The sequence below is a fragment of the Dysidea avara genome, chromosome 10 (assembly GCF_963678975.1).
Source record: "Dysidea avara chromosome 10, odDysAvar1.4, whole genome shotgun sequence".
NCBI classification, from domain to species: Eukaryota; Metazoa; Porifera; class Demospongiae; order Dictyoceratida; family Dysideidae; genus Dysidea; species Dysidea avara.
This window is the reverse complement of record NC_089281.1, coordinates 415,830-439,453: the sequence shown is the minus strand read 5'-3', so window position 1 is coordinate 439,453 and position 23,624 is coordinate 415,830. Positions and strand designations below refer to the sequence as shown.

Genomic DNA, 23,624 nt, shown 5'->3' with positions numbered 1-23,624 from the left:
TGGTATCGATTGAACACATGTCGCTAGCAACCAAATTAACTCCAGTTCTAAGCATTTCTCACTGAACTACAATCGTTCCTTCATGGGTTAATACCACTTCGTAGGCGTTTCTTGCTAGGCCATTCGCGAATACGGCTATCCTGAGTGTCGCGAGTATGAAATGGTGCTAACGATTCTTGCACTTTTGCGGCTGCTCGTACATCACAAACCACAACATCTTGTCGTTACGTCATAACTTCACGATACGCCCTTCTACAGGGGTATATGAGAGTAGGATACTCTCCTCAGTATATATATTATGAACTCTTGCTACAAGTAACTAGTGTTTGTGAGTTAACGCTAGACAGCACTAGACTCATTTCAACCATCAGTGTGTGGCTGTGAGTAATAAAACAATTACCTCAATCTCATCTTAACTATCATATGTCATATCAACAATACACAGTAACACCAGATAAGTCACACACATTCACTACAAACAGACAGACAAACATACACACAGGATGCTCACATAGCACGGTAAGATAGGCCACTTCACTGGTGATATTCTCAGCAGTATCGATATTGAGCACAATACATACATATTCATCATCATCATCCTCCATGACATCATTAATAACAAGTGATCCATTGTCAAGGTGTACACGTGATGACTCGTTCATTGTCAATGCTAGTGCCATGCCCCCCTTAAGCCACACATATACCACATCAGCACCCATTGCTACACAGGGTAGTGTTGTAGAGTCACCAGCTGTCACATGGACATCAGATGGTGTTTCTATAAATTGTAACTGGCCAGTGGTAAAGGCTGGAGAAATACATTAAATGACAAGTACTTGACAAGTTTACATAGAGCATAGCTGCGTGGAAACATAAACAACCACGGAGTTCACGACTTACCAAGTAGAGAAATGAATATTAAGTGTGGAAGTGGCGCGGCGCCTCCAAGCATCGTGCCTGTATGGGATAACAAATACTCGTAGAGGGTACAATCTGAAACACAACACAGTCTCGGTCACAATTTGAACAAAACTTTTGACACTTATACTTCAAAGCGATGGTGACCTACTCAGCATACTTAATATCAACACCTCTCGTTTATATTACAAGCCATTAAAAGTGTTGATTGGCACAGAACATAGTGTGTGTGTGTCCCAACCACACGGCCAAAGCGATAGATGGTTTATCGCTTACCAGTCTTAAGTACAATACACAGAACGAGTAGGTCGCACGACACGTCTTTACACAAATCACACTTACCAAGAGGGCTCGTATAATCCTTGAGGTAACGCTTAATGGTAGCGAGTACTAGTCCTGGTAATTATTATTATTAGGCTGTATTACGGATCCTTACCCCCTCTGAGATCCTCCGTGTAACTAATTCCGATTTTTTAATACAAAGAAACACGGAGGTCAGTAAACTGTGGTGTGCTAGTCTGATGCGATTGTAGTGTGAAAAGTGACTATTTCACTGTAGAAGCGGGCTAGTAGCTTTATGATTAGTTAAGTCAATATACATGTCGATATTAAACTGCATGTACAGTGGAACCTCAATCTTAACAAACTCCCTGAGTTAAGAAAAAAACTTCCATACTAGCTACAAGGACAAAAATTTTGGTCCCAACAGGTCTGCATGGTTAGCACAATTTTTTTACCTCTGAAAGAGAACACCTCTACATTACTACATTACAGCAAAAAGTGGCAAAAAATTATGGCTGGGTCCCCCCTGATGTCCGTAATAGAGATGTTTCACTGTAACATCTTTTCCTTGCCATTACCACAACATATTATGCTGTGTGGATCAGATATGCAGTCATGTTTATCTGAGGATTCACATAGCTACTGTTTTCTTTTGCTGTTGTTGTTGTTTTCTGTACACTTTCATCATAGCGGCTAATCGTGATGATTTTTTCTCTTTATTTGCTACCTGATCACAAGCTTCATCCTTTCTAAAGTTACACTAACATGCAAAACAGTTATACAGGCACATGTTCATGCATTAAATGCATTTTTATGATCACATTTCTGCATCCATAATCTGTATTTGATCAGTTGAACCATTTGACACCCCCAGCTATACATGCATGGTATAGCTATGGTTGAATATAGGTGCTGGAAGGTCACATGTATAGTCTATGGACTAGTCCATGAGGTTATAGCATGGTTGTATTGCATATAGATCATAATTAAGGCTCAGCTTTCCTATGTTCCTATTTACAGTACAGGATCATGGGTCATGCTCATCAGTTGCATATATACATGCTTAAAAAAACTGCACCTGTACATGAATTAACATCCTAATAGTGCTATATGTATTACGGTACACCATTCAGGCTAATTCAATAGCAATATGGGCAGTATAGACATGAATGGCCAGTGGGTACATCAGAGACACTAGCACATGCAGAAGATGACACATGTCACAGCCATGCATACATGCAGGAGATGATATAGATCAACTGAGTAACTATATGTAATCCGTGTATAACCAGTCAGTGTAGCCATAATGAATTATATAGTACTGAAGCTTTAATTGATTAGTGATAATTTCAGATTATTAATTTTCTGCTGGACAAGATTGTACGGCAACTTAGACTGCATGTTGCGGGGGATCGGGTCTGGGATTTTTTTAATGCATTCTTCACGTTTCAGCTATACATGTTTTTAACTCCATTCATAGGCTTTAAACCTTCTCACAGGTCCCTAGTGGGATAGCATTCACAGAACAGAGAATAAAACTTCTTTGTTAAGTAGATTAAGTTTGTCAACACCAATCACGCAGGAACACAAAACTTCAACTTTGTCAGTATCATTGACTCAAGACTGTTTGGAGAAGTCCTTCCTAAAATGTCAGCTGGTTTTGTGTTAGCTACATATTAGCATCATGAAGTAGTACAAGTCAACTAACTCATCATAACTTTGTGATGTCATGCATGAGGAAAACTTTGTCCACACAGTAGACTGACATGGATGTATCAGTATAGTATACATGCTTAAGCTCTCTTCTAATTGACCTCTTTTGACTTTTAAGTTTCAGAAAGAATAATATTATGGATACCATCTATAGCTGCAATGAGAACAGCTGGGTTTGAAAAGATTTTTCTGCCTGTATTAACAAGCTATAGCCTTCTGACGGGTTACTTCTCACAGATTGAAAAAACAATAGCAGCTATATAATGCACACCATTATACATTGTCTCCTCTGCACACACAAGCCAATTCTGTTACAATATAATATACACCAATAGCATTATAACAATATTAACAATATTAACTGTATATATAGCTATATACCTTATTTGTGGACTGGCAATGAGTGAATGTTTAGATTTGTAGGATTGATAAAGCATGCATGACATAACCATATTAGGTCAATTAGCTACACCAGTGTATTTCAATCTATAGCTAGATCCAAGTTATACCGGCATGTATAGATTGAAACACTACCTCCACTCATTGTATCATGCACTCTCTCATATATGATTCATATATTACTATACACTGGCACTATAGTATATCAATCGCATGACGAGTCACCAGTCATGCAGACCACTATAGGTATGGCCTCACTTCATGAAGTATCTAAAGTAACTATATACTTTCTATAAATGTGACTCAACTTGAATGCTTGGTGAATCCAAAGAGGTGCACCATACAGGGCAGTAGACAATATGTTTGGGGTTGCATATGCACTGTAAACATTAGAATTGTAGCGTATAAGGATGTTCCATGGCAAGGGTAAATTTAGGCATGGGGTGCTGAAGCACACACCCTCCAAAATTGTTATTATTTGCTGGCTATATGACTAATATCGTACAAGTGTAATTGCATCGCTCTCATAGAGCAGTCAATTACCATAATAGAACATCCATTGTTAAAATTCTTCTAATCTATAAGGAACAGAGACCAGTGTGTGAGTTGAAATTGACCTCTTCTTCACCTGTACATGTGCACTGCCATCTCACTACCAAACATCCTGATACACCAATAGCTTAAAGTTATAATAAAATCTATCATAGTACTTTTTATTTACTGTGACATCAATTATTTTGAAAGGCAAGCAAGTCCTTTTGGTTTAGTGGCCTATCAGTTACAAACTTGATGCTTGGGTTGAATGCTTCCTTTTGCAACTATAAATTCTGATTTTAAGCATCTAGCTACATATAAAGTTAACAGAGCTATACAGCATTTGGGGCTCACCCTCAAAGTTACTTGTTCAAGCTCCACGTATATTTTAAATACATAGCTATAGATTGTGACCACTGTATACATCCCTTCTACATGCCTCATTATAGGTGTATATATCAAGTTCATATCATATATACTGCAAATGTTGAAAAACACCATCGCCAACTTTTCAAAGGAGATGCTTTACAATAACATGATCAGAATTCAGTGACTGCAGTGGCTAAAAAAACTATTTTTTACAACTAGCCCAAACCTGAGACTGGGGAGCAAAAATTTCTTTGTATTTGTGTTCTATATTGTCATGATTGCTGTGTAGCAAATGTCAGTGAAGGGAATGATTGTTTCAGGGGAGTGTGGGAGCATATTTATATTTAGTCATAATTATAAGTTGCAATTTTAGTGGACCACAAGTGGAAATTTTCTATCTCAAGATCTTGAGGTACTTTTAGTCAAGTCCCTGTAAACATACATGCACATGGCACAGCACATGTATGTAATTTTTGACTTTATTCTTTTCTGTGGTGTAGCTTGCTATTTAGTCTGACTTTTATAACTAGCCAAATCACCATTTACAACTAGCCAAAAGTCATTTATAACTAACTTTTTGGCCACAACTAGCTCCTTTTTTAGCCCCTGAGTGACTACCCTTTCCTGGTGAAAATAAGTTAAAAACTCTTGAAAGCATATATAGATTGCTGATCATGGTTTTATTTTTGGTATTATTAGCATCAGTTTAAGCTAATAGACAATACTTCTGCAGGCTACACTACTATATAGACCCCTTAATTCAATCTCAATCCATACTGGTTAATGCTCTACCCTGTACTGATATGACAGCTACACTATTAGAGAATGTATAGTGACTTACACTGTTTATAGTATACATGCTTACCCAAAAACTATAATCTAACTTTACAAAATTTTTCTTTTGGGGGTATACCCCCTAGAACCCCTAAATAGAGCATGTGGAGCATGCTGAGTGTGCTATACTAGCTAGTTGTATCAACCAGTTGCCACTTTTCTTAGCTCCTGCTATAGATGCCCCTAGCTCAGCTCACCCCCCTTGGGAAGTTCTAGATCCATGATCCATCTATAATGATAGCCAACTATGTTAGCTATACCTGATACTTGCAGTGTGAACTGAAAATTTGCCATGGGTATGGAAACTTTTACTTGGTAGAGGATCTTTTAGTGCTACATTTGCTGACTGTTGTATTAGAGTATTTGACTGTCCTTTCAGTCTTGTACGAAACTTTGTATTTGGTTTAGGGATGGGAGGATGGGGCAGATGCACCAGCCTGGATTTGCCACTGCTGTCCATGATACTTATACATTGTATATAACTTGTGAAGTTGACTATGTGTATGTCTGCATGGCTCCCTACCCAATCATTTTTTATGGAGAAGTAATCACTTTGTGTCGTTCATTTTATCTACCAGACACATCTTCAGTTCTGTATACTAAAACTGGGATATCCTATACATGTGGCACAAGATTACTGCTTACGTCAACACAGTAGCTACTGCATGTACATGCACCTGGAGAAACTGTGTTAGTAGATCATATAAAGTGAACCTTATGTAGTACATCTGGCTGTAGCTTACATTTATATACTCTAATTGCAAGGGCAAACCCATTCAGAGGAGATACCCATAGGTATTGTACAGCATAGATCTTTTACACACCCATGTGATGTGTATTCTATATACAGTATGTGTTTATGGTATTTAATTTGTGTCATATAATATATGTACAATTAAAGGACATGTAGCCATTGCTCAATATATAAAACTTGGCATGAACACACTTACGTAGTCTTCTATGAAGTTATTGTAAAAAGGAAGAAAGATTTTCTCTGTAATGGCATGCGATGCATGACTGTTCTAATAGAGTATTTGATTGTCCTATTCCAACATATTTATTTTGTTGAGGATGCATGGAAAGGTTGATGGGAACGGGACATGCACCTTCCCCCTCCCTCCCTTGGGCCCACCACTAAGTTTATTAACCATTCAGTATGAATGACTCTATAATATGCATTGTATACATAGTAGAGATGTTACAAAAGAGAGGGGGTGCACTACAAGGGGGTGCACTACAAGGGGTGTGTGCACTACAAGGGGGTGTGCACTACAAGAGGGTGTGTACTACAAGGGGGTGAGCACTACAAGGGGTGTGCACTACAAGGGGGTGTGCACTACAAGAGGGTGCACTACAAGGGTGTGTGCACTACAAGGTGTGCACTACAAGGGGGTGTGAAATACACAGTGTACACTACACGGTTTGCACTACAAGGGAGTGTGCACTACATGGTGTGCACTACAAGGGGGTGTGCACTATAAGGGGGTACACTACAAGGTGTGCACTACAATGAGGTGCACTATAAGGGATGCACTTACCTGTGCACCCCTATTCACCCTAAATTAAGTGTAGTAATACAACGAACTAACTACATTACGTCATTCACCTTGTCAACTACATGCAGGTGTATTATTTAGAACTTACGTAGTTAAAGCTGTAGCAGTGTGTGTGTGTGTGTGTGTGTGTGTGCGTGCGTGCGTGCGTGCGTGCGTGTGGAAGGGGGGAGGGAGTGGTGGGAGGCTGACAGTACATAACTGTTCCATCAGCTCATTCCCTATGATAGAGCATATGATAGAGCAGTTATGCACTATAAAAAATTAGTAATGAATTACACCAATAATTTCTGCCACAATAGTATAGTGACCCTCACTACTTAATAGTAAGTATTGTGGCAGAAATTAGTAGCGATCTTATAATTTGTTTTACTGGCATGCATCTGGATTTAAATTTTTTAGTATACTAAAACTATTATTTTGAATTTGAAATAGTAATCAAAACTAAAGCTAAAATAAGAAATACTAATCATGCAAACATAGTTACCATTCAACCATTTATTAGCTATCTTTGCTAGCTATATAAGCACATGCTTTATTTTGTGGTCACACCAGAAGTGCTTTGGTGTCTAAAGCAAGGTATATAGTGCTCTCAAACAGAGTTAATATGAATGATTATAGAAATCATAGGCGGCGGAAAGGGGGGGGCTAGGGGGCTAAAGCCCCCACAGGAAAAGTTACTGATAAATAATATGCAAGAATTTACAACAAATATGACTATCCACATACTCTATGAAATTGTTGGCCAATTGAATACACTATAGCAAGTAATATCACCTAAGGAATCTATTGTGATACTTATTGTAGAATTGTTTATAGAATTTGCAATGCATTTTTCTGTGAATCTTATCACAAATCATCTGACAAACTTATTGTATTTCATTTGTTAAATTTTCTATAAAACCATTGAAGAATTCCCCATTGCAGTTTTACTACTAATAATTTTTCATGACACAAAAAACTTACAAAAATACAACAAAAACTAAAAGCATACAGTAATACAACATGTCCTGCATCAGTACATAGCTATAGTCCTGTCCTTTAGTAATCATATGTTCTGTCTGTTAAGTGATCAACAAATGTTCCATCTGTTTAGTGATCAACAAATGTTCCGTCTGTTTAGTGATCAACAAATGTTCCGTCTGTTTAGTGATCAACAAATGTTCCGTCTGTTTAGTGATCAACAAATGTTCCGTCTGTTTAGAGATCACCAAAATAATGTTCCATTTGTTTAGTGATCAACAAATTTCCGTCTGTTTAGTATTCAACAAATGTTCCATCTGTTTAGTGATTAGCAAATGTTCTGTCTGTTTAGTGATTAGCAAATGTTCTGTCTGTTTAGTGATCAACAAATTTCCATCTGTTTAGTGTTCAACAAATGTTCCGTCTGTATAGTGTTCAACAAATTTCTGTCCATTTAGTGTTCAACAAATGTTCTGTCTGTTTAGTAATCAACAAATGTTCCATCTGCTTAGTGATCAACAAATTTAGTAAAATTATGTTCCATCTGTTTAGTGATCAACAAATGTTCCATCTGTGAAGAGATCAACAAGAGTTCTGTCTGTTTAGTAATCATCAACAAATGTTTTGTCTGTTTAGTAGTCAACAATGTTCCATCTGGATCATCCGAAGAATTCTCCACATACAAATCCCAATTGTTACAAATGTGTGGCTCGAATAAAAAATCTTCAGCAAATTGGCCATAGCCTCAGAAATATAGCTCTTCCTTGCAGTATAATAATATAATCAGCTGTGCATATAATTAAATAATAACTCACAAAGTTTAAACAACCATTATTCGTGCTGAAATCTTTCCATTGTTCTAGATTTTTTATTCAGAACACTCATTTGGGTATAAATTATTAATTGACGGAGACTCCTTCAATGGAACATCAACAAATAATTGACGGAGACTCCTTCGATGGAACATCTACACACTTCAATAGTTTCAAATACACTCCAGATCAAAGCATTCTTCTGGTTTTTGTACACCCACACCAAACAGATTTTATTTTGACTCACTACAATGACCATAGGTACTATAGTATCTATGCAATGACATACTATGCATACACAATAATAGGAACTGATGTGCTCGCTTACCAGATGAAGTGGATCCTTAAGTTGGTTAGCCAACACTACAACCTAAAATTTTTACATTCGACAACCATACAAGTTAGGCATTAGCTAGCTAGCTATCACCTCACCTGTTGTGTTACTTCAATGGCAGCCATTCTATAGGGTTACCATTAACAATAAATTTTCAGTTATACAAATGAAAGTGCATGTATGCATAAAAATTAGATTGAATTGCATCGTTCAGTCACAATTGCAACTTACCTCTCTAAAGTGCCGCCCGGCCAGTTTTATCCCGGCTGGCATCACTGAAAAACTATAACATCTCCTTTACTTATGCCATCAAAACGCCCAGACTTAAAAGAATACCCTCGTGAAGCTTAGGCCTTCTCTCAAACATCCTGCACAACGTCCACGTCTTCATCAGTTTGAACTGAGTTCCCGCCGTTTCTATCACGTGGTTACTGTCATGGTGACGATCACGTGAATTGTTCGACTCTCGGAAGTTCGTCGTTCTGGAAGCCTTTGGTGATGGTTTATGCAAACAGCAAGATGTTTTCAGTCCGTGCAGAGACATTTCAGAGTGTTTGGAAATGAAAACAGGAAGAAGTTTCACAAAAATACATCTCGGAATACATGTATGCTCTGTGCGCATGCGTACAGATCGTCTATGACCTGATTATTTATTGTAGATGAGGCAAGTGGACATGGTGTGTGTAGGGATCACATCACTACAATACTAACACTAATAGAAAGTACTTTTACACGAGTCTTTATCACCATTCTAAGACTGACGATTTGGAGAACCAAGGAATCAACCATGCAACATAACCAGTCAGTATGCCATACCATAGGTAGCATATAATATCCATGGCCATACTTGACAGCAATGTCTGAAGTTGACTATGGTGTGGACAAAAGCCAACAATTGTAGCTAATGGTGATGGTACCTGATCAAACAATCATGTTTTGTGTGCATACTTATACACTCTCATGATTGCATTCAGTTGTTCATTCAATGCAATGCCATGCACATATGCTAGAATCATGTTACTTTCTATAAAAGCTAATGCTTTTTGGAATATACTCATATTGGGATTTGAATGGAAGTTTGAATATTTACCATCTTGTGAAGTTTCAGAACACTGGTGTATAAAGCCAGGAAGTTCAGTTTTCGGTTGGTGACTCTGTCCACATGCAGTAGCATGCAGATTGTTTAGTGATCATTTACTTTGGATTGGATTGTGCATGGCAGCTTATACAAAGGTGCTTTGCTGCTGTTGGTTCATCACAGCCCTATACACCCAGTCTTTAATCAGTGATGAAATCACAAGTCCACGATGATTTGCATACTACCACAGTTCATGCAAGTTGGATGAACTACTATAATAATTATATGATTATAGCTCTGTGTGTGTTGATGTTGTAAAGATAATTAATATTCAAAGCCTCATGATCAGATGAACACATACATGCGGTAATAGAATTCTACAAAGCATTTTACAATGCACTAAAATTCACTGTGAAATAAAGTACACTATTTTATAGTTATTATATCACCATTTGTAAAGTGAGAATACATTGTGGAATTACTCGCAATATGTGACTGGGCCTGCGAAAACAGAGCATGTGGGCACAAACTACAACCCGTCACTCTACAGGTCATATCTCAGTGCTGGAATACAATATCTGCATTCTGTAACTTGCATCATAAAGCCAATTAAATGTTAACCAAGAACTAAAAATTGCACTGCAATAGCATAATGGTATAAAAAGTTATGAGTGATGGAAAGTTGAAAAAGTAGGCAAAAATCATGTGCCCACATGCCCTATTTTCGCAGGCCCGGTCACATATTCTTTTGTCATAATTCCACAATAAAATATCATGTAGTATTTTATACTATATTCCCCAGTACTGTTTAATGTCCTGTGAAATTGTTTGCACTATATTACTATGGTTTGTTTCAGTAGAATGTTATGCATAATTCTACTGAGTGTTTTATAGCACAGAAAAATGATCTGCAAAACACTACATACTATTCCTCAGATACTTTTCCTGTGCCCCCCTCGGTCTGCTGAGGGGGGGCTTAGCCCCCCCTCAGAATGATATCACACCGAAATTATCTTTCTTGGAGTGGGGCTGAAAACCGTGATAAAGATCGAGATACTCTAATAGAGCAGTCACTCTAATGAAGTAGTCAGTGTGTAGCGAGCTATGTAAGGATTTTTATGTTGTTTATCAGCTAGAAATGGTAGCTGGTGAGGTGGAAAGCTCTTGTCAGTTGGTTGTGACCTTTTTTTTTTTTTTGGTCTCACCTTACCAAACTATAGAAATAAGTCTGGGTCAGCCCAGCCCAGCCCAGCCCCCCCTCATATCAACTACTTCCTCCGCCGCTGATAGAAATAAAGCAATGGCGGATCTGGGATGGGCATTTGGGACAAATGTCCCCCCCCTCACTTTGTGGAGGAGCCATACTTCTGATTAAAATACTAAACTTTATGTCAGGCCAAGATCAGCTTATAAAATCAACTTATAAAACTCACAAAAATATATATACACATTTTACTTGCAGATGTATTCATCTGAAACTAAAGCAAACCACAGTCAAACTAGCTGTGAAATTGTCACTCAGCACCTTCGTGCACACTAAGCGCCTCTAAAATAATTAACTTATCGTGTTGCTGTTGTTTAAGACATTCAGAGCCTTTTAAACAGCTTTAAAGACTTTACAACCACCTGCAAAGGCCAAAATGGTAAAAATTAACATTGAGATACTACTAAGAGGTATGTTATTTGCTGCTTCAAAAATGCAGCAACTAATGCACTTGTCAAGTCTATGCCCACCCCCATGCAAGGGGAGGGAATGCAGGAGTGTGGTGTCAAATTCTCCACTACTTGGAAAAAATCAGCCTTCAAATTCCCACTATGTCCCCACCCTCTAGCAGGGGATTTCACAACACCTCAAGGATGACTAAGCTCCAGTATATTTCATGCATATGACAAGAATTAACCTGATATATATACACCTGTAGCTAGTTAAATTATAGCAAGTGCAATTTTATTGTTTAGACATGCAACTACCGAAAATTGGTCAGTGAATTAGACAACAGTCAATTGCCCCAGGGGTGGGGACAAGAAGCAATGTCAAATCCCTACTTGGGGTGTGGGAACGCCCGGGGGTGGGGCATGAAATTGACAAGTGCATAACAAGAAGATCTGGCTCTCTCTAACCACCTAGAACTTTCCTGTTTGTGCCCCTACCCCTGGATCCGCCTCTGTAAAGGGTTGAACAATGCATGAAATACTAACTAAAACTAAACCCCAACTACTTATAGTAAACTAATCAAAACTAAACCCCAACTGCTTATAGTAAACTAATCAAAACTAAACCCCAACTGCTTATAGTAAACTAATCAAAACTAAACCCCAACTGCTTATAGTAAACTAATCAAAACTAAACCCCAACTACTTATAGTAAACTAATCAAAACTAAACCCCAACTACTTATAGTAAACTAATCAAAACTAAACCCCAACTGCTTATAGTAAACTAATCAAAACTAAACCCCAACTACTTATAGTAAACTAATCAAAACTAAACCCCAACTGCTTATAGTAAACTAATCAAAACTAAACCCCAACTACTTATAGTAAACTAATCAAAACTAAACCCCAACTACTTATAGTAAACTAATCAAAACTAAAACTTTTGACACATGTAGCCGGCTGCAGCTAGCTATACTAGTAGCCTAATCAAAACTAAAGCTAAAATCAACTTTCCGCTGACTTGAAAACAACAATATTCTATAGACATGCAGGCACACGGAATAATTCACTATTGTTTAGAAACATGTGAGTGTAATAAATAGTACATCATTTTTTTTAGATTTATCAAATCATGCAATCAAACCAATTAAGTCAAGTTGCTGTACTGTTACATACAGGCTCATTCCATGCTTTTTAAATTATGTACATAGCTGCATGAGTATATATGGAACTCCTCAATAAGGACACCCTGAAATGTGGACTTGTGACATCTTGAAAACCAAACATTTGTTCCCCATTATAATGGATTTGACCCATGACTTCTCCAATACAAACACTTTATCATGGTCCCAGGAATCAGGAATTTATCATGCATGGTCCTAAGAGAAATGTTTTACATGCATGTGCACTCAAGTCTTAAATACAGGTGCAAAAATTATAAGTGTTTCCATTCTCCTGCATGGACCATGAGAAGCTATAGAAGCATTCAAAATGCATGTGCACCAATAAAATGGCAAGCATTCTAGGTGCCAGTTGGTGTCCTTTTTGAGGAATCAGGTTCCACTGCACCAATACAGCTATAGCTATACACTATAGTACGGAGTTCACTTTACATGTGGTGGGATGTTTTACTTATGGCTATGCTAGACAGGGTGCATGGAGCTATAGCTAACATCAGTGTTGGGAGTAACGCGTTACGTAATATTATTACTTTTGTGGTAACAAAGTAATATAACGAAATACGCTATAAAAACAGGTAATATAACGCAAGTTACTTAACTTACAAATGTAACGCGTTACATAAGTAATATAGTTACTGTAACGAGTCTAATATTACGTAATATTATTACTATAAGTAAGGTAAATGCGGGTATTTCCGGACAGCGCACAATTCCGGACACTTTGGCACCTTTACCAAGCTAGCCCAGGAACGAAACAACAGATTGCCTTGAAATTTCTGGTGTGAATAGCTATTCTTATAGGGATTATAAAAATCGAAAAGTGTGTTCTAGTTGATTCATTCTTGGGTATGCATGTAGTATATGAACACCACAGGTACGTACATATGAACTGAACACACCAAATTTTGTCAAAATATGAGACTATACTGATATATTCCTTGTTGATTTGACACGGAAGACCAGGCTAGCCTTTGGCCACAACTGTATGGCCCCTTTGTAGCCCCTGGGCCACTAAGTTGGCACTAACAATGCCGGAATGCCATAATATTATCCACCAGGCAGCTTGTAAACATGATGTAGCTAGCGGGTGGGGACTATTCTACGGAACGGAACGGAACGGAACGGAACGGAATGATGGACTAAACCACGGAACGGAACGCTTTCTCAAACTGAAGCTTGCAACTTACCATTGCTGAAACTTCCCTTATAAGTTAGCAGTGGCATCTCCAGTGGGTGGTTAAACATAAGATAAAAAGAATTAACGGATCGATTGTGGGTTTTTGTTGGTTGTCATTAGTAACGAAGTATTATTGTGGGATGAGCTGTATCAGTGATGTTCATCCATACGGAAGGGAACTTTATGTGAGCTGTTTTTCTTATTTAGACTTTACAAAACAGTCTGGGCCGGTCTTTCAAGTCATAAGTCAGTGTATAAATAAAGCAAGCAAGAAGATACTGGTAACAGGAAAGAGCCAGCTGAATTAAAACTTGAAGAACTTTGTGCAGTGTGTGAGGAGCAAATATTTTGGCAGACCGCAAGGAGGGTATATTCTGCAAACATCACTGAAGTGTATGCATGGAGTTATTTATATATTAACAGCTGGTGCAGTGGACTAATGCCGTATTCAATAGTGAGCTGATTTTATCTGTTGCACAATTCAAGGATGTGTCTGACTGCTAGCCTTGAATCAGGCTAAATGTCAAAACTCCAAGATCAGTCAAATCTCTATTATAAGCCGCATGTGAAACCATGCCCGTAGTAGCCACCAGGCAAACGTGATTTGGACCAGGATGTGTGTGTAATTTCAATGTATCTAGTCAGACCTGAAATGGAACACTTACATTAATTACATACCACCTAAGAATCCTAGGATTTCTTAAGTGTAACATTTCACATGCTTCACTTCAAACAAAACAGGTTAAATCTGTTCGTCTATTTTCAAGTGATTCCCAGTCCAGCTGGTCCATGAAATTACAATGGGATCACATGTATTTGTTACAGTGCGGGCTGTCCTGTGTTGGATCTACTCTAGAGTTGAGATTTCAAGGTAGACTCACTGCCAATTTACTGACACTAGTACTGTTGTAGCATGTTTAAGTGGAGGACAAATGAAATAATAATGCTAGATTATTTATGTATACAAATTTTTCGTAATGAAATTGATATCCCATTTTGATTTGTACTTCCACTTTGCAACATATTCAAGAGCAAGAAGCTACCACACTTAATCTCCAACCACTGTCATTAATTAACCAAGATCTCACTAGTCTGTAATTCACCTTACTGTAGTGATTTTATTGATTCATCTGTATGCTTTCTTCATTTCCTTTGAAGTTGTACCAAGAGTTCATAATAAGGTGGGGAGTGTCTAACTTGAATGCATTCACCAAACACCCTGCTTAAAGTAACACCTCGGCCTTATTTCAGAACAAAGGCTTTACCTTCTTCAGCAACTCTAATCAACAGTTTTCTATCCCCCAGTAAAGGTGTTGATTTGATGAAAGGTGAACTTTACGCAGGGTGTTTTGTACAGGCCATACTGAGAGTTAGACACTCTCCCCCATACAAATCAGTATTATGAACTCTTGGTTGTACAGTATAGGTAAACAAAGATAAGTTTCTCTCCCATCTTATTCTAGGATTTCTATTGACAAGGAAAATTCAATTATTTGTATACAGGCTCAAAATTGAGAAAATATAAAGAAAGTGAATTAATATTATACAGTCAGTTTGCTTTTGGATATTTAATGTCTCCAACCACAACAAAAATTCGATGAATCCATGCATCTCATCACTGGTCACTGATCTGAACATTCTGAAAGTGATACCTCACTCAATCAACCATATATTCTGTTTATTAGACTGAATAAAGTCATGATTACCTAAACAATCACTTAATTAATGTTTTATAATTATCCTATTCCATTTTCCTGGAGGTTCCACTGATAAAATGCAATTTCAGCAATGATAGCAGCTAGCCAAGCTGCAAATTGATTCAGAAAGCACTCCATTCTGTAAAATAGACCCCATCCAGAATTCAACTCAGTACTCAGGCTGAGATATCTGACAATAGTCCACTACTCTGTTAATGAATCACTGATGTTCACACAATATAGCCTCCTAGAGGTATCTGAATGTTTGCTCCTCACACACTGCACAAAATTCCTTTAGATTCTACTTAGACTGAGTTGATTCAGCTTGTCACCATACTTTTTTCCTTTGTAGTGTAGCTATACACATACTGATTTATGCCGATTAGAAAGGCTGGGCCTCAGACTGTACATTCTAAAGTCAAGTAAGTAAAAATAACTCGCATACTAGTAAAAAAAAGTCATGCATTAAGTTCCCTACTTGATATATCCGAAGATGAAATCACTGAGTCAGCTATTCCCACAATTAGTACTTCGTTACTAATGACAACCAACAAGAACCCACAATCGATCCTTAAATTCGTTTTATCTTTCTTGGGGTACGTTTGATTACCTGCTGGAAGTGCCACTGATAACTTGTACAGCAATGGTAAGCTGCAAGCTTCAATCTGAGAAAGCATTCCGTTCCGCAGTTTAGTCCATCATTCCGTTCCGTTCCGTTCCGTTCCGTTCCGTAGAATAGTCCCCACCTAGCTAGCGCCTTTACAGTGTCACACAATGATTGTCTACAGCAACTTGTGCTGCAGCACATTGTCAGTCATGATAGCTACTTATTATTATGCTCTATTGCATGTGGTCGTAGCTAAACAAAAAAAGTACTGTGTACATAATGCGATATCCGGTCCCATAATATTATTTTTTCGAGTTCCTTTATTATTGTTATTTTTGAAAATCCATGCTATGCACAAAGAGAGATTACGGAAGAATACTGAATGATGCCGGATGAGCTAATAGAGTAGATGGGGCAGAGCTGGAGCGAGTTATGGGGAGACGTACCGGAGGCGTCGCCAGACCCTCACCACTCGCCATCACCAGAGAAGCATTACACGGAGCAGTACAGTGTGATCGCTACTGTTAACTCCGTGCTTAAATTTGATCCTGACAAAAGCTATGCTGTTTGCGTGGGTATAGATAAACAATTGGATGAGAGGTTTAATGGAAGAAGTCTTGGCTACATCGCTGCCAAAGATGCTGTGTCACTGGGGGAAGCATTTATTAGAGACATGGGCTTGCATAGGGATCGTGTAAACATCTATACTTCCAGCGACACGTCTTTCTTATGCAAGAAAGGTGCCTTATCAACGTTATTAGTGAACTATGCAAGGAAGGTTGAAGAAGGAGGTATATTCATCTTCCACTTTTCAGGCCATGGCGTGTTAATTAAGGGCAGCAGTAGCAGTGAGTGGGTGTTGGCGCCAGCAGATTTTTCAGGCCATGCCAGTACAGGATTTACAGCCAATGATTTGTTAGAGTTAATACAAGTGGCAGACTGTAGGGCTCGTCATGTCCTCATTATACTCGACTGTTGCTATGCTGGTGGGATAGGAGGGAAAATGGCATCAGCAGAGAACGTCATGAGAGTAACCCCAGGAGTGTATGTAATGTGTGCATGTGCTGCTAAAGAGGTATCATTAGCTTTAACTGTTTTGGGTAACTCCATTTTCAGTTTCTTCTTGCTGCATTATTTGGAGAAGCATTCTAGTAAGGGTCAGTTTGCAGTAGAGGAGAGCATGAAAGAGATCGCTGAGTTGTGTCGTTCTTACTCTTCGTTAATGATGCGTTACTCAGCAGAGGATGGCCTCAGGTCAGCAGTGATGCAGCCCGAAATGGACACGGTTGCTGTCGTTGAAATTGGCACTCATGAAATCCTTGATAGTTCAGATGGAAGTTCTGCTGATGTAACCGATAGCAACAGGTTTGGACTGTTATTTAGTTTATATGATAAACAATCACCCAAGCCACCTCTACACCGCATTGCCATGCTCTGGTTAAGTTCTGCAATAGTACAAGATTCAATAGAGACTTTGTGCACGAAGACTAATATACCATTACCCCTGCAAGATGGCATGGTATGTGCCATGCTATATTCCATTGCTTGTCTGCACCTTGAACATGATCGCACCCATATCACTGAGAGGAACTTTATTGTTACTGCCATGATATCAGTGGTGGCAGCAATAGGCTACAAATTCCCTGAAGTTACCATGAACGTTAGCCAACTGAAGATGGCATTGAAGTATTACTACAAGCCGATCTACTCACTTGGTATTCCCGCTAAACCTATTGAGAAGCTGTGGCTAGATATATATGCCTGTGAGGATAGCATGGAGTCCAGAGGAGACCAGGTTGATAGTGGCATAAGTGTGGACAACAAAGTAAGTGATTGTTCTATTAGAGTATTTTGAAAGAGATACACTTGCACATCTACACCTGGAATCACTCTATGCCATACAATAGAACATAATAAATACAAATTATCTTTACTTTTCTGCTTTAGCACAATAACATATATCTCTCATAACATACAACATGGAAAGTGATCTATTCCTTATATAGTGTAGCACTGGTCAGACTGGTAACAATATACCAATTTCAACTGCAGTACAATAGCAGACATGCCAACTCTCATGCATTAGGCGTGAGTCTCAGTCTTTGGCTAGTAATGTTACGCTCTCACGCCTGACCCTCTATTTCTCACTCTTTCAGCTTAGTTCTCACTAGGCCTGATCTGCTTCATGATTAGCCCTGTGCTTAAAATTGGACAGACCTGTGCTTACTTTGAGCATGTTGCAACCTTTTTTTTTTTTTTTTGGTCTTTACTACCAAAAATGCTGGAGCTGCACTTGAATCTGGTCCACATTGCTGGTAGTGTTTGAGGTCTCACTCCTAAAATTGTTCAGAGGTTGGCATCTCTGCAATAGTATTTTAATATTAAATTTATCAGTGAGTGTGTGAGAGTTGACAAGTGAGCACATGAGCCAACACCAGCCACTGGTAACAGTAGCCTACCCCCCTTGGTATGTAGCATGTGTGTGTTGAGGTGAAACTGTAAGTTTGTCAAGTGTAGCTCTTCCTCCTAAAGCAGCAGAACGCTTTACTAGACGTCAGTTTGATTTTCACATGTTGTTGAGTGTTTTACCTGTTGACAAGTCCCCGATTCCAGTTAAACCACAGGTCCCCTATTCCACAAGTCCCCTATTCCAGTTAAACCACAAGTCCCCTATTCCAGTTAAGCCACAAGTCCCCTATTCCAGTTAAACCACAAGTCCCCTATTCCAGTTAAGCCACAAGTCCCCTTTTCCAGTTAAGCCACAAGTCCCCTATTCCAGTTAAACCACAAGTCCCCTATTCCAGTTAAGCCACAAGTCCCCTATTCCAGTTAAGCCCCACAAGTCCCCTATTCCAGTTAAGCCCCACAAGTCCCCTATTCCAGTTAAACCACAAGTCCCCTATTCCAGTTAAGCCACAATGGGCTCACAAGTCAGTGGCAGTCTATACAGCTTGTAGTATACCTTCCATCCTCACTAATACACACAAATGGTCCACTAATACACTCAAGTGGTCCATTGTTCAGTCGCTACATTACACAGAAAGAGTGTTGCAGTGAAATGTGATGTATTGACTGTTCTATAAGAGTATATTTTGCTGCCTAGTTGAGCCTTGCTAGTATCCTGCCTTTCAGGAATTGATATTGTCTATTGAAATCTGTTTAGTTGGGGGACCACCGTCTAACTACTTGAGGTGTCTAACTATACAACCTTGACACTAATAAGGACACCTTGATAATCAGGACACTTGTCCATGGTCCCATTTGTATTAGTGTACACACATTTAGACCCCTGAAATCAGGCACCTCACTAATAAGGACACTTTGATAATCAGGACACTTGTCCATGGTCAGTGTACACACATTTAGGCTCCTACCTCACACATTGATAATCAGGACCTAACATGGCATCCCCCTTAGTCTTATTGCTTTCATCTTTGTATGGGGTCCTCCAAGGATCATTGCTTGTGAGCTCATTGGAATGTTTAGCTAGTTAGTGCCCATATTAGCCTTGTTGATCATCAATTGTTTTATAGTTCATCATTAACTATTTCCTTTGGATGAGATTGTTAAAATGCCTTCAGGAATGTTCTCATTAGCTTACTTCTTGTGAAATGTAATGTGTATGCAATTCTGTGGCTGTCAGGTGGTACTGCAGGCTTTCAAAATGTCAGTAAAAATTTCTTTGTGACCTGTAGAAAGTGAGTAATCCCTGCAAATAAAACCACATCTCCTTCAGTACTGCTAATATTGATACACGTACTGTATGGCAGGAAGTTTTCAAGGGGAAAAACTTTCCACAAAACGTGTGTAGAAAGCAATTTTCATATTTTTTATTTACAAACACGGAGCTGTCATCACTTTTAAAAATTTCTAGCTATATGGCAGAGGAGGTCATGTGAGCTCATAGCATTTGTACAAAGCAATTTTAAAAAGCAATGTTGAAAACAATGTTGAAAACTAGGTGCATAATTTAATGATGTGGTGTACCCCACTGAACACCTTTGATATTAGTATCCATAGTGATTGGAGATGTCATCACGTGATGAAGAGCTTACCACACAAAATGGAGGACAAATGGCAACAACAGAAGAGAATAGCACTGGAAATTGTATTCAAGGTCTCCATAATTCCTTAAAGCATCAGTTTAGAAGCAAAATTAACATGAATTCATTTTGAAGTGCTTAACGTGTGTCGTACCTCCTCTAGCCATATAGTGGAACTTGCAGGCCAAGGACTTAATAGGCAGGTGGCTGAAAGTGGATTATCTTGTGAACTTCTCTGTTAGGCACTTTAAAGTTTGCAGAAATTAAAGATTGTTGTGCACAGGTGTGATCATAATGAATGTTCAGGTTGGTACAAAGCTCATCTAAGGTAGGGGAGTGAATTACAAAGGGGGGAGTGTGTTCCAGAGTCTGATTGCAAAAGGGGAAAAGGAAAAAAAATTTATAAGAGTCAATCATAGTGTCAAGCTGTTTATAATATCCTTCCCTTGATGGACAATGATTAGGTATTAGTTCATTTGTGGGTATACTTAGATTGCCATTAATTATCTTATACATTGTAGTTATCTTAGACTTGTTTCTTCTTTCCTCGAGGGTAGGTAAATCTAATGATGACATCATTCTTGTTCTTGTTATGCTACTGAATCTAGAAAAATCATGTCAGATTTTTAAGAAAAATGCAAATTTAAAGAGAACAGGGATCACTGGGGTGGTGAACCACAACTTTCCATCGAGGGATTACCACCTCATCAGTTCTTGTTCACATGCCAATACATATACACATAGACAGATGGACATTATCACTGTTTCCCACAGGAGAGATTGGAGGAACTACACACACTACCCCAATGGGAGCCCATCAAGACATGAACTAGTGTTGACAAGTGTTACAATAGATTATTATTAAAAACCTTGTGGTGTATTTCACATTGAAAAGTAGTGTAAAGAACACATATTATATGACATGTTTTGTTACAGTGTTTTGATACATAAACAACACAAAATGGTGTACAGCTCTTCATAATTGTATCATGTTAGGATTGTTATGAGCTAGTCGTGGTGTTATCATTGGTTTGGTGATTGGTTTTCTCTTACGTAATGCAATTGGTGATGATTGAGAAGGTTGTAATACTTTGCGGGGACTTTCCCTTACTGACTGATCATGTGAGCCAGTTACTTCAGGTTGGTTGATGGATGGTAAAGAAACAGTTGGTATCAGAGGTGGTCTGATTGAAGGAGGTGGTTGATGTGGTGCCTTATTTGGTGTTGTTCTATTGCTTTCCTTACGAGGGGGTACTGGGGGTTTCTGTAGTGAATGGGAGGGAGCTGGGGATGGTGATCGCTTCATTCTGACAGCACTACGAGGTGGGATGGGTGGGGGCAGATCTTCATCTGCTGTTGGCTCTCCAATACTGGCCAATGAGGTCTTGTGAACCATGGGGGTGGAGCTAACTGAGCTGGAACTTGATGCAGAACTCTTAAGGGGAGTGGCTGGATTATATTCTGCAGCCACAGTGGGTAGGGCTCCATCATTTTGTTCATCATACAATGAAGGGGTTCCATTACTAGAACACGATGGAGCAAAACTGTTCCTCTGAGGCACCGCTCTACCCCCAACTAATGGACTTCTTTCTCCAATTTGAGGACTAATTCTTCCAGCTAACAATTCCTCTCGGCTGAGTATCCCTCCGTTTTGTATTGTGACACTGTGTACCATATCTAAATCACTGTTGCTAGGCATAAGGGGGAGTGGCTTCTGTTGCTGGAGTGGCCTTACTCCACAACTTGACATTGGCCGATCTTCAATATTGTGAAGATTCTCAGTGGAACAATGCATCGGAGTTTGTTTCAGTGATGGCTTGCGTGTGAGGGTGTCCTTTCTTCTCAAGTCAGCATAACGTGATGAACTCTTAGTGAGCAAGAAGTAAGTTGGCTGACATCCCAGAGCAGTTTTGTCCCTACTAACACAACAAGTCCAACTAGTCTTAACAAAAGCTCCAGAATGATAGTGCATCAACATGTCCACATTGATCTGACATTCTACAGGATGACACAGGATGACACAATACAACACTTCATTGTGTGTGTATATGTGTACAGTGAAGCCTCTATTGTATTGCAGACATTAACACTTTCAATTGATCACAACTTCCTTACTATACACAAGCAATGTGTATAGGGAACTGCAATGTAATGTAGCTAGTGTATTAGTTACTGACATGACAACTAGCCAGTATCATTTTACTATATCATTACTCTACATTGTGGTAGGTACAATAACAAGGTTCACTACACAGCTGGTTTAGTTTACACTAGCTGGCTGTTGTTTACTAAGTCACCCTACACTATTAGCTGCTGCTGGGTCACCCTACACTATTAGCTGCTGTTATTGACATATGGTGACCTACAGGCTAACAGTACGATGGCTTGTTAGCAAATTACAGCTAACTGATATGACTACATTCCGTCAATAATGTCATTATGATGGTCAGATTATAATAACAACAAAGTGACCCAAATGGTAATTGTGTTTATAACTTGCTATGAATTGTATTATATTGAGCTACACACCTTTTCTCAGCTTAGTCACCCACTCTGCACACTCCGTCTTGTCAGTAGCAGTGATGTATACAGTCTGGAAACCGTGTTTCTTGCTCGTGTGTGTTACCTGTAATGGTGAGATGGCTTCGATGAGATGTGAAACTATTACAAACTGTTGGCATATTATACCATGATGTGTGTACACATGAAGCTTCATTAGATATAGCTAAGATCTCAACTACTGTACTCACCTGAAATGTGTGAGGTAGACCGAATGCGTTATCGTCAACGAACTCGACTGCTCTTATCGCAGGGATATCAATTCTTCCTTTAGACGCCCCTACATTCTATAAGCAACCAATATAACAAGCTTTAGTTATAATATTGTTTAGTAACTCACATTAACGTTCCCGGAATAAAAACACAGTGTTTGATGAGTGAGGATGAACACGCGGGGTCTGTAGTTTCTCTTAGTGAAGAAAGATTTGCCACCATTTGAACTGGACCGCTTCCAGAGGCTACCGATTTTGATGCTGTGAGTACGATCGACCATGATGAGCAACGATTAACGCTCACTCGCTAAACTACCACTACGATCTCTACCTATCACGAAATGATTAGTTAGTCATTAGCTATCGATTTACGTCACCTACCAGACAATTACGTCATCGCCCGCAGATGTAGTTGTGTAACAACTAGATTCATCACACAAGTATACAACATACCGTCTTGGCGGGAAATCCAGTCACATGAAAAAGCAGCCATTTCTCTGTATGAAACAGAAAGTAACCTATAGTTTATATTATATAACTGGCTTGTGAACCAGCAGCTTATAGGTTCATCCTGTAGACAGAAGTTGGACAACATTATAACCAGGCAACCACAAAGCATACTTCATAGAATTATGGTTGGTATTTGACTCCAGAATTCACACATACACAATACGCAGCACATGCATCCCCAATAAGGATAATAA

The 23,624-nt window shown here is 38.9% G+C and overlaps 3 protein-coding genes and 1 long non-coding RNA gene across 6 annotated transcripts in view; 1 reads left to right on the top strand and 3 right to left on the bottom strand.

The window, feature by feature from the left end:
• The window catches only part of LOC136267852 (inactive tyrosine-protein kinase 7-like), a 29,726-nt gene extending 28,322 nt beyond the window's left edge, over nucleotides 1-1,404 (bottom strand). The window contains exons 1-3 of the mRNA XM_066063015.1: nucleotides 1,261-1,404; nucleotides 901-957; nucleotides 512-808 (exon numbers count right to left, since the gene is read on the bottom strand). Coding sequence (XP_065919087.1) covers nucleotides 512-808; nucleotides 901-952 — 349 coding nt within the window. The 5' untranslated portion in view covers nucleotides 953-957; nucleotides 1,261-1,404. The remainder of the gene's footprint in view (nucleotides 1-511; nucleotides 809-900; nucleotides 958-1,260) is intronic.
• Nucleotides 1,405-7,546: 6,142 nt separating this feature from the next.
• On the bottom strand, nucleotides 7,547-9,988 carry LOC136268966 (uncharacterized). 3 transcript variants are annotated; one of them, XR_010707162.1, is made up of 5 exons: nucleotides 8,943-9,988; nucleotides 8,810-8,837; nucleotides 8,706-8,747; nucleotides 8,381-8,623; nucleotides 7,547-8,328 (listed from the first exon to the last, which is right to left on the bottom strand). It is a non-coding gene; the product is annotated as an uncharacterized lncRNA (long non-coding RNA). The 3 variants fall into 3 exon arrangements; XR_010707163.1 differs by having other exon boundaries at nucleotides 7,547-8,650; XR_010707161.1 differs by having other exon boundaries at nucleotides 7,547-8,623.
• A 6,464-nt stretch (nucleotides 9,989-16,452) lies between these two features.
• Nucleotides 16,453-21,175, top strand: LOC136237171 (uncharacterized). Its single transcript, XM_066027485.1, has 2 exons — nucleotides 16,453-17,931; nucleotides 20,924-21,175. Exons 1-2 carry the CDS (start codon nucleotides 16,516-16,518, stop codon nucleotides 20,975-20,977), a joined length of 1,470 nt encoding a protein of 489 aa, XP_065883557.1. The 5' UTR covers nucleotides 16,453-16,515; the 3' UTR covers nucleotides 20,978-21,175.
• Nucleotides 20,985-23,441, bottom strand: LOC136237172 (uncharacterized). Its single transcript, XM_066027486.1, has 5 exons — nucleotides 23,302-23,441; nucleotides 23,049-23,251; nucleotides 22,900-22,995; nucleotides 22,679-22,775; nucleotides 20,985-22,147 (listed from the first exon to the last, which is right to left on the bottom strand). Exons 2-5 carry the CDS (start codon nucleotides 23,199-23,201, stop codon nucleotides 21,126-21,128), a joined length of 1,368 nt encoding a protein of 455 aa, XP_065883558.1. The 5' UTR covers nucleotides 23,202-23,251; nucleotides 23,302-23,441; the 3' UTR covers nucleotides 20,985-21,125.
• Nucleotides 23,442-23,624: the final 183 nt, after the last annotated feature.